We start from the raw sequence: 11187 nt of genomic DNA, 5'->3' as shown, positions 1-11187 counted from the left end.
AACAAACATAAAATTGAGCCAGACGTGATGCAAATTAGCGGATTGGCTTCCTAACATGTTCCTGAGAATAGGAACCAACGAGTTTGTAGTTTTTCTTTCAACAAAATACAAGGGCAGTGTATATAGTTGCCCCTCAAAAAGTGGGGATAAGGAGGCTGTAGATAAATGCTTCCCAGTTCTGTGTATTTCCTCCCATGGAAAACAGTTCCCAAACACAACCAGCAGGACTAGTGTCATCCCTTTCATATTTTGTACCAACATATTTTGTTTTCTTAAGGAGAAGCGGGGAAAAAGTTATATAGCAGATTATACTTTATAGGGAAGAAGAACTCTCATTCTTTCATAAAGAAATACCCATTATAAACATGCAGATATATACAGCAACAGTTCTAAATGGCAGTGCCTTCTTCAACTACATGAAAATATTTACAGATTACTATGGACTAATGCAATTGGGGCTGAAAATTCTGCAACATCGCACTAACTTGATTGACAATGCTCATCGATCTGAGCTTCTTTTGGCTTCCTTTTACTTTTCATTCCCTTTTTGGGCTTCTTGATGTTATCCATTTGGGAAACCTGTCATTAGTCCAGAATAAAGAGAAGGCTTTAACAAAATAAATCACATGCATGCTACTTTTCTACACTACCTAAAGTTGGTGACATGGCATACATTCACGCTTTCATGCAAACCTATTGATTACCCGTGCTCTGACCTGGTACTAAATTATCTAAACACGACCACAGAGATCACACACATGCATACACATAACGGGATAATGCATGTGCAAACACAAAATACACGTCCTCTTCAAACATTAAGCTTGATACAACAAGAAGGGACAGGAGAGAGATGTAAGTTAAATAGTTTGCCAGCAGACAGTAGTTCTGTCATCTATACTTACAATGTAGGATTTCCACTCAATTTTTTCATGCCCCTCAGTGCCAGTAGCTGGTTGAGAATGACTGCCTACGTGGCGGAATATGTGAATCAGTACAACAGCATCCAGAGCAGCATATTCTAGCTGCACCCAAAATATTGTTTTAGTTTCGTAGGCTTATTTCGGATAAATCTATAGTTCAAGCATTAATGATATTCGGATCTTAAACTTCAATCACAATAGAATCTATAAGGAAAATCAGATACTCAACTCCTTAATAAATTCAGCTATCTTGAGTTGAAAGTACCAAACACACATGCCCACAAACAGCAATTTACTAGGTCCCATTTCTTAAAAGTAATAAGACCTTAGATTCAAACAATTCTAACTATAACTTTTACTTTGCATGGAATATGTGAAAAGTCTTTTCCTTTCCCATGTTATGAAATATGTCCAGTTTGGAAAAATAAGAAGTTAAAAAGTTCCCAAATGACAAGCAGCCATCTCTGTTTGCTCCAAATCCACTACGTAATAGATATGCAAGAGCTCTTTATTTACGTTTAATGGGGGTTGTACGAGATAGTTTCACGTCGCAATACATATTTTATTTGATGCATCTTTTCTGGGATAAGACCAGATATTATTGGACTGCACACGTGAATAGATGCTGATTGAAAGTGGATGGGAAAGGAGATCTTTTACTTTGCCCTACAGGAGTAGGCTTATGTACATCTCTTTCCTAATGGTCTTCCTCATGCAGTTACAGGAAGTTAAAGTGTTACAGAACATAAGAAAATGAAGTTACCTGATTCTTAGTCAAAGGTTACAGGAAGTTAAAGCGTTACAGAACGTAAGAAAATGAAGTTACCTGATTCTTAGTCAAAGGTCGTTGCTCCCAGTTGCTATTACGTCTTGTCTTGTTCAAACCAGCTCCCAATATTTTCTAGCATGCAATGATCACCAAGAGATTATGTCCAATGATTACAGGAGATTACACAAGGAGCTGAAGCAAATTAAATGCTTAATTTACCTTTGCAAGCCCAGATAGGCCACCTCGAGGTTCTTTAAACACATTCTGAACGTCCAGTAGCATTTCAAAGTGCTTGAAACACTCCAAATCTCCATATGAATGAGCCAACTGCTTTACATCACATTGAAAGTTATAGCCTACAAGGTACATAAATAAAAAATCAGCCATGTCCATATAAATGCTGACAAAACAAGAACAAGATATTGTAGTATAGATGAAATTCCCAACCACACCATAACATTACAAACACGAAATGGCCTAAACTCACGTCTCACAGAAACACCTATGCCCCCAACTATTTCTTTTGATACAAGATAGAATTTCTACTCTAGCCTAATCTAAGTGTATATGTGTGAAGCTCCCTCCTAGAGACTTGAACCCCGGCCCTTGTCCTCCACACCCCACAAGCACTTATACTTGTGGAGTGACCACCGCACCTAGAGTGCACGGTGGTCCTATGCCCCCAACTATTTCCTATCCAATAATTTGATTAACCTTTCCTAAAAGTCATTTACACGGTCAATTGAAACAAATGAAAAAATCGCAGGGATTACAAAAAAAAAAAATTTTGTCCCTGCAGAGAGAATTCCTTTTGTAAATATCCATATAACGTTTCAGAAATCATAGATTAGATAAATTCTTTTGAAGATATACATTTCTAGAAGGCTTTGTAGAGTCTTTCTTTTTTTCCTTTTTTTTTGGTAAGTGGGTTTTGAATTGACAACCTTACTCTCCACCCTTTCTTGTAAGGGGAGGAGGTGCCATTTGAGCTAGAACTCATTGCTATGGTTTCACAAGTCATTCTACCATACTTATGCATCTAGATTTCTCATACCAAGTTTTAGAATGCTAGGGGACTGCAATATGCGGGCCAGACAGTTGTCTAAGACGTCAGGCACATCTTCGAATAACTTTATCAGATCAAAGATGAAAACCATCTTATCAGAAGCAATCTGCATGATAGACACCTGAAACATGGAACAAAGTCATTTTTACAAACTGTTGGTAAATTTAATCATTTAACAACACAATTCTAATACTAACAAAGGGAACAAAAAATGCAAAATTAAATGATACAGCATTCTCCAAGTATCATGATGGGCAAGAGCAAATTCTTGCAGCGGACAAAACATCATAACCATCCATCTGATTGTGGATGACAACAGATATACCACACTAATAAACATCTCCCAACCATGCAAGGTCATTTTTTGTGATTTTCCCACAAAGAATTGAGGTAAAAGGTCAACTCTTTTTGTCCTTCACTTCAAATTCACTTTTTTATTCATCATTTTTGTATATTTTTCTTACCATTAACCTAAAACAATAATCTAGACAACTGACAACCCACACTTCTAGTAATCAAATCAACCCATTTAGCCCCAGGTGCTACAACACCAATACTAACAGACTTCCAACTCCACTGCTACTGCACTTGTAGAAAGATACATCCTCATCTAGCACTCCACCTTCTGCTGTATTTGATGTTCCAAAAATGGCTGTTATTCACTTTGGAATACATTGAACTAGGTTTCTACTCAATATCAGAATACATTGGTTATAAATTTAATGCAAGATCTGAACTAAAGAAAAATTGGCCTTCCACCAAATGTCAATCTAACCTAGGTTAAACTACTAGATATTGTAAGATGAAGAACTAAAATAATATATGTATGCTAAATTTAAGGAAGAAAGGAATGATTAAATTCAAGGCCCAAAATTAATATGACAACCTGTAAGTACACAAAACTACTTCAGTAATTTTAAAGTGCAAAATGCATGGGTAAGTGAAAATACTTCCAATGTAATAACTCCATGATTTTTCAAAAAATATGCACCTTTTTCTTTTTTTCTAATAAATAGTAACATGACAACATATATATAGATATTAAGGATACACAGTACAGAAACCCAGAGAGAGAGAAATAGAAGATTAAGCTGATTACCTTGTTTGGTTTGCTCCCTTTTTCATAATTGGGCTTCCATTCACAATCAAGTCCCAAGACTTTACACCCCTCAATATGGCACGTTGCATTACACAAACCATCAACTTCATCAACCCAAATGATTTCTTCTACAGCTAACTCATTAAGATGCAGAAAACGATTTTGCAGAAGACTTGCCTCAGGCACTGTAAAACATCAAACGGTAACACATAAGGGTCTGTTTGTGTGTATTCAACAAAGAAAACCAAGATACAATGCTCACATTTACCAGTCATACTTCAGAATTGAAATGACTGAACATAAAATAAAACAAGTTCCTTTAGATGAACATAAAGTAAAACAAGTTCCTTTAGATATAAAGGGCCACAGAATGCTATTCTATGCAATGCCTTATTATTGCTGCAAAGAAGCTAGCTATATTCCAAGGAGCAAAATGATGCAGGAAATGCAACCAGAATAACGTTTATTTTACTAGGTTTGTGATACCAGATTTCAATTTGAATTTGGGCTTTATTGTGGTTGAGAATTTTATGTAATGTAATTGTGGCTTGATTGTGACTCTCTACACTGATGATGCCTTGAAGCCTATTTAAAAGAGGCTCCAGCAATAGTTTGAGTAGTGCATTTAGAATAAGAATTTTCTGATTTGAGATTTCCCTACAGCTTGGTGGTGATTCTAAGTAACCTTAGGAGGTGAAGCCTAGAGTCTTGTGACCCATTCCCCCATTTTCATCTTTATATTTCCATTTTCTACCCTACCAGCTCTGCATCAAAAAAGTTGGGTATCAGCAATGACACATTTATCAGATTAAGCCAAGAAGCAAAGATATGTCCAAGATGGATTAGAAATTTCACTAGAGCAGAGAATAATAGGCATCTCCAAAAAGAATGATAAGTAAGAACAATAAAAGGTTAAATTTCATGCTTGTGATGATTTGATTCCTTTTGGCCAAGAGCCTTGTTAGCTCAACTGGTTGGCACCTCCTCATCTTTCCAAGAGATCCAAGGTTTCAATCCCCTCTCCCCATTGTAACTATCAAAAATGATTTGATTCCTTTTGTTCTTTTTCTTCAGAAGATGAAGATGCTTTAAGCTCAACTAGAGCTTTGAGCCCAGTTTGCATTTAGCTTTTGTTGATTATAGGGGTAGATAAGAGCAATTATAATTAAAGGAGCTTTAATCAAAAGTACAAGATGCAAAAATACAGATTTTCTTAAAAGAAAGGAAAATTCAAAGAAGGTATCCTAGCTTGAGTTTGTTATGTGCATGGCAAGTTAAAGGTCGCATAACTAAGGAAATGGGAAGAAAATTTTAAGGTGGTGCATTTAGGAGCAATGCAAACCAGCAAATGCACTACCAGAAGGAATGAAGATATAAAATTTTAGGATTAAAAAACAATGAGAAGGAGGCCGAAAGCTGCAGCATTGGTTGAGGCTAAATGTGAAGAAATATTTTTGAATTATCTAAAAGAGGCTAATCTCTAGCCATTGTTGATGGCACAAATGAACTTAAAGGCCCAAGTATAAAGACGTTAATGATTTTGGAAAATAGAATATACCTTTGACATCCAGAAAACCAGTAAGGGAGTATCGATCACACAGTTCATCTACCTTCTCTGAGTACCCAGCTTCCATTGCCAAATAAACCTTAAAAATATAATAGAATCAGTGTATATAATGTAGAGAAAATAACCAGAAGGGAGCATATCAAATAAATAAAATGTAACTATAGCTCCAAACAATAATACTACAATTTTTATAGATCTTATCACCATTATTTTGACAAACCTCAGCTAAAAGGAAGTAAAAGAAAGATATAAAAATGTAATGGTTACTCATGTCAAAAGCTACTAACCAAAAATTCAAGAAGTTGTCTATCACCATTTGTCTTTGCCTCTGCAACTTCCCAACATCCTTTTTCTGCTAGCTTCTTCAGTGAGCTGCAGTGTTGAATATTCGTTCTTATTTTTATTTTATTTTTCAGGTAAGGGTGGGACTAAGGGCGTTGAAAATATATCAAACAGAATTTCACAAAGGGAAAGAGTTGAATGGGTCAGAAGAATATATATAAAATGTTTAAGATACCTTTCTTTACACTTGTGATATACATCGGGAAACTCCTGGCGGAGATTGTTTTTCTTTATAATATCATATGCATGCTTTAGCAAGTTCCTATCAATGTACTCCTGAACAAGCACACATAACATTTGATTTCCCATAAATGTTGCCCACTTGTCTGCAGCTTTGAATTCTTTGCTCTGTAGCATAGTAAAGAGAAAAGACTTTCCAGATTGGCGGATGGAAAATTGCTCTAATAGTGAGACCGCTGTCAGGTATGACTGGGATTCTACCAATCCAAAAATGTATTGCTCAACAAATTTCTTTGCTGCATCACCACTAGAATCATTCATTTCCTTTGCATGGCACATGACTTTCCCAATGTTAATTAATTTGACATCAAAGACTTCAAGAATCTTTACAACAATCCTCTCATCATGGTTGAGAGAGCCACCTACAATATCAAGAAATAATTGACCAGCAAGGTCTTTTGCCTCCAAGGAATCTGCTTGGTTGGTTGCTAATTTAAGGTAACGACGTAGAGCAGATACTATAAGATGACTGAAGCCTTCACAATATATACCAAATATGGGCAAGACATAGAGACATTGAATAACAAAAGTTGATGGTCCAGGTTGCGGATCATTATGCAGCACTTGAAAAACTTGATGTTGAAGAGCTCGGAACTTAGTAGTTGCCTTCAATGTGCCTATGAAATGGAATCAACAAGAAACAATTATGCAAAAGGAAGCATGGAATGAAATACTGAAAAAACAGTCCTACAAAATACATGCACTAAAAGGCCAACCAAACAAGGTCTCAAAAATGAATTGCAATGTGGAGGTCATCTGCCCTAGAAATATTAGGAAACCAGCAAGATCCAGAGGACACTGCAGTGAGCTGTAAAAACTTAACCATATAACCTAAAAATTGGGTTCTATAACAAGACCTAAGCATTAGACTATACCTCATTTCTGTAGGGAAAATATTTCAAATCACTCTACTAAGACCAACTTTATGACACCAAGAGCATCCAAGCAGGGTGACATTTAGCAGTGTTCTAACAATGAGTCTTGCAGTATACCGCCGCACTAGCTTGAAGGGATGATAAGGAAAAATGAATTTAGATGTAATAGAAGGGATTGCGGAATTCTCCTTCTAGTGTGTTTGGGAACTTATAAAGAAAGGAATTGAAAGTTAAACTTTTTTAAAAAATAATTTGACTATTAGCTACTTCTTTTTATTATGGCTTTTAAAGAAAGAGGGATAAATACAAATTTGGGAAAAAGCACACAAAGCGCACTATGGTTTCTCCAGAAAACACAAACCCACCTAAGTTTTGAGTGCAACACTTAACCGCCATGTGGTAATGTTTTATGTGTAAACCGTTAATTGTATTGCACTTACACTTTTGAGGTTTTTGAGTGTAACACAAAAGCCCCCCATGATTTTGTTTTACGTAAAAATGTAAATTTGCACATAAAACAATATCACAAGGGGTTGGGTGTTAGAATCAAAAACCTTAGGGAGAAGAAACACCCTGGACGTTAAGTGTTACACAACAATACCACAAGGGGCTAAGTATTACACTCAAAACCTCAAGGGGATTCCATGTTTTAAGGAAAACCCATAGGGATTATGTGTATTTTTCCCTATAAAATTTCACCATATTCAATGAAGCGAATCAAACATTCGGACCAAAAACAGGTAAAATGCTTTTCCTCTGGGAGAGAAGAACAAAACTATTTCCTCCTTTCTTTTCCTTAAAGAGAACCTCCCAATTTAGTCCCATTTCCATTTATAACATAATCCCCATCCAAACAACCTGTTAAGGTTAGAAGCTCAGAGCAAATACTTTCAACACAAAAAATATAAAGAAAAGGAGACAGTGTAATTTCTAATAGGCATCCAAAGCAGTTGCATGATTGAATGAAACTAGTGATGATTGGAAGAAAAATCATACCATGAGTATAACATTCTTTCAGGAGGTATAAGAATACCACTGGAGAAATATAGGTAAGATCAGAAAAGGCATGCACACATATAGTCCCTGTTTGGTCAGATTTGTCATTCTTCTTGTGTAGATCCGTAGGTCTTTCCTCCAAGCCCATGCCAGAAAAATCAGGTTTGATCCTAGAAACAGAATGAAAAATTAATTTAAAGATAAAACATAAATGGAAGAACTCATGATTTAATTACTTGGCCATAAATCCAATACAGCAACTGTAACCCAACAATTAACTGTCCTCTAGATCATGTCACAGAAAGTAAACGAATCCAGTATAAACTTTTTTTGCTTTTGATAATTCAATAGCTGAGGGTGGGGGTATTTGAACTTTGGACGTCTTTGTTGTAAGCACTAGGAGGTGTCAGTTGAGCTAAAAGGCTCTTGGCAACGAATTCAGCATAATCTAAAAGGCCAATCCTCCACCCGTAAGAAGAAATACTGTTCGAATACCATAACTTAAGGAGTAAAATAAACGTGCCAACAGAAAAAAGACAAGCTACTTTTACAATAAAGCAGAAGACACTCAGATATGTATGAAGTGAAACAGAGATCCATATGCAGATAGCTCCACAGCCTGGTGGAATGGGATTAATGATTCAAGTTGGCATTTGAGTCCTCATTCCTCGGGTAAAATCAAAGACATTTAGTTTATGGGACTTTTTAGCCCTGTATAAATCATCTATTTTATGACTTCCTACAGAATCTACACATGTTAAATAGGTGAGCAATGCTATTGCTAGGTGGTTTCGTGCACTACAGTCAGTGATCCGCCATATCCTGTTCCATCTCGGTTCTCATACTCTTCCATATTTTTCAACTCCCACAATCACCAAAAATAAAGTACAAAACTATTGATGAACAAATCTTAATTCCCCCACATAATCACACTTGTGTTAGGGAATGATTAGATTTGACCATTAACTCACAACCATCTGTTAGAATAAGTTTTATCAGTGACCTAACACACCCTTGATTTAAAACAAAGACCAAAGTCTCTTAATAACCTCATAATTGCATTCTTAATTCTGCCTTAACAGACAACAGTACTCTTAGCAACCATCTAATGGAACTGTGCTCACCCTATTTCACACATACCCCACATCATAGCCACACAATTTAGGACACAAAGAAAACAAGGAACAAACACTAAACCCAAACAAATACACATTGTAACATTGACCAACAACAAAAACCATAGCACTCTAAAATTAAATTTCTTTTTGTTTCTAGCATTTTCCTTGTATACGACACATACGCACACATATCCTACTTTATTCCATTAGAAACTTTTGCTACAAAAATTTCTATTTAATATAAATTGATATTTCTCTTTTTATTTTTTATGATTTCTAGATCAATACAAATTCATATTCAGGAAATTTTGTTAATATAAATTTTTAATTTAACAATCATTTTATTAATTAATCCATGCATTGAAATAGGCATACTGCTCATTTAGTGTGTGTGTGTAGTAACCATTCTCCTTTCTCACTATTGAGAATATATACAAAACATTCACACTTTTTTCCCCAAGTTTCTCGGGAACCAAACAGAAGGTGAAACTTGTTTTCCTTTTTTTTTTTCCTAGAAAAGTATAGCAACTATATTGGACCAAAATAGTTGAACCTAACCACAATCAACCATAGTTCACAAGTCACAGCTAACCTAACTAAAACAGTAGTAACTCAGTAAATCATTCATATTTAGAAAATTTCATTGATATAAAAAAAAAAATTGTTAATTTTACAATCATATTATTAATTAATCCATGCATTGAAACAGGCATACTGCTCATTTAGGGTGTGTGTGTGCGTGGTAACCATTCTCCTTTCTCATCATTGCTAAAATATACAAACATTCACACTTTTTTCCTCCATTTTCTCGGGAACCAAACAGAACGTAAAACTTGTTTTCCTTTTTTTTTCCCCCGAGAAAAGTACAGCTACTAAATTGGAACAAAATAGTTGAAACTAACCACAATCAACCATGGCTCACAAGAGTCACAACTAACTAAAACAGCAATAACTCAGAAAATCATTCATTAACACCTACATTAGCAAACACTAACACATAAAATCACACAAACACACGATAATAAGCACTCATCAAGCACTTAAGTAAAAGATCTGACACATTTTAGCCTGTTTGTTTCCCGAGAAAAACGCATGGAAAACTACAAAGTCAAAACAAGTCCCTCACCGAAACAAAAAAATCAACTCAGCTCAACGCAATGCAATCATTTAGCTCAGTTCCACAGTTCGTTCCTCTGTACCAAACAATGAAGCGAAAGAAAATGAAAAATCTTAAAAAAAAAAAAAAATTACACAGAGAGACACAGAAATACTAAGCTTGAAAGCAACAAAAACAATTTCCACAAGAAAATTTTTGAAAAGCTTTCTCAGCGACCAAACAGCGAATAAGAAAATGAGAGAGAGAAAAAGTAAACGAAGAGACTTACCGAAGTGAGAGTCTGAATGAATTTTTAAAGCTTCGGTTTCTCTCTCTATTTTTGTTAGTGTAAAATTGTGCTGCGAAGCTGTATTTATAGGACTTCGTATGTGAATACATTCGGTAACGGACTGAGCCTTCAAAAATAATAAAATAATAATAATAATAAAATGGGGTAAGAGGCAATGCTAGGGTGTGGGCGGGCCCACCAGATCTTTTCCTAATAAGGCAATTTTTGGTGTTCTCTGCTCTCTTCTCTTCACAGAGAGAGAGAGAGAGAGAGAGAGAGGCCTGTGTGAAATTAGTGTTGGTGGTGGCTAACGTGCGCCGAGGGAGTTGCAGATATTTCAGTCTTTGTAGAGAAGGGATGAGGGCAACACGTTGAGGATCGGGGGGGGCATTTTGGACCTTTTTACCACTTGTTTTGGCTTTACCTGTCCAAAAAATTAAAAAAAAAAGGTTGTATCTGTCTTTTACTTTTCAAGTAGAGGCAAAGATAAATACTAAAGAGTAAATACATCTTTTAACTTTTGCAATTTCTTTTTACAAGCATTTATGGTATATTTGGTAAGAGATTTTTAGTAATGTTATTGTGGGGTCATGGATTTTGGGATTTGGCCGAGAGCATATGGGTTTGGCCGAGAAGCATGGGTGGTCCTAATCCGAGGAGTACTATCTCCTCGGACAAAGCTAAAAATGTAATCAGTATAAATCCTAATGATCGAGATGACCTAGAAGTTCTAATGATAGCGACGAGTATCGTGAGCGTACAAGAGGGATAAGGACTCGAAAATATGCGGGAAAGGCTGTATCAGCA

General features: G+C 35.8%; 1 protein-coding gene across 2 annotated transcripts; it reads right to left on the bottom strand.

Moving 5' to 3' along the window:
* Positions 1–312: 312 nt before the first annotated feature.
* LOC142629715 (uncharacterized) lies at positions 313–10693 on the bottom strand. 2 transcript variants are annotated; one of them, XM_075803755.1, is made up of 12 exons: positions 10381–10514; positions 10122–10188; positions 7878–8047; positions 5942–6623; positions 5712–5796; positions 5416–5503; positions 3858–4042; positions 2747–2879; positions 1912–2048; positions 1750–1824; positions 906–1025; positions 313–579 (listed from the first exon to the last, which is right to left on the bottom strand). In XM_075803755.1, the coding sequence occupies exons 3-12, from the start codon at positions 8023–8025 to the stop codon at positions 481–483; spliced, it is 1752 nt and encodes a 583-aa protein (XP_075659870.1). In that variant the 5' UTR covers positions 8026–8047; positions 10122–10188; positions 10381–10514; the 3' UTR covers positions 313–480. The 2 variants fall into 2 exon arrangements, with proteins under 2 accessions (XP_075659870.1, XP_075659869.1); XM_075803754.1 differs by lacking the exon at positions 10122–10188 and having other exon boundaries at positions 10381–10693.
* Between the last annotated feature and the right edge of the window lie 494 nt (positions 10694–11187).

Source organism: Castanea sativa, chromosome 3, assembly GCF_040712315.1.
Source record: "Castanea sativa cultivar Marrone di Chiusa Pesio chromosome 3, ASM4071231v1".
NCBI classification, from domain to species: domain Eukaryota; kingdom Viridiplantae; phylum Streptophyta; class Magnoliopsida; order Fagales; family Fagaceae; genus Castanea; species Castanea sativa.
This window is presented reverse-complemented; position numbering and strand designations above follow the sequence as displayed.

What these genes read in the sequence shown, in the direction of transcription:
- LOC142629715 (XM_075803754.1), bottom strand. Translation starts at nt 10,490, where the DNA reads ATGTATTCACATACGAAGTCCTATAAATACAGCTTCGCAGCACAATTT. An exon ending in TGGTTTTCTGGATGTCAAAG is followed by an intron (nt 4,043 to 5,415) that starts GTATATTCTATT and finishes GATGTTTTACAG; the next exon opens with TGCCTGAGGCAAGTCTTCTG. An exon ending in AAGGGAGCAAACCAAACAAG is followed by an intron (nt 2,880 to 3,857) that starts GTAATCAGCTTA and finishes TCCATGTTTCAG; the next exon opens with GTGTCTATCATGCAGATTGC.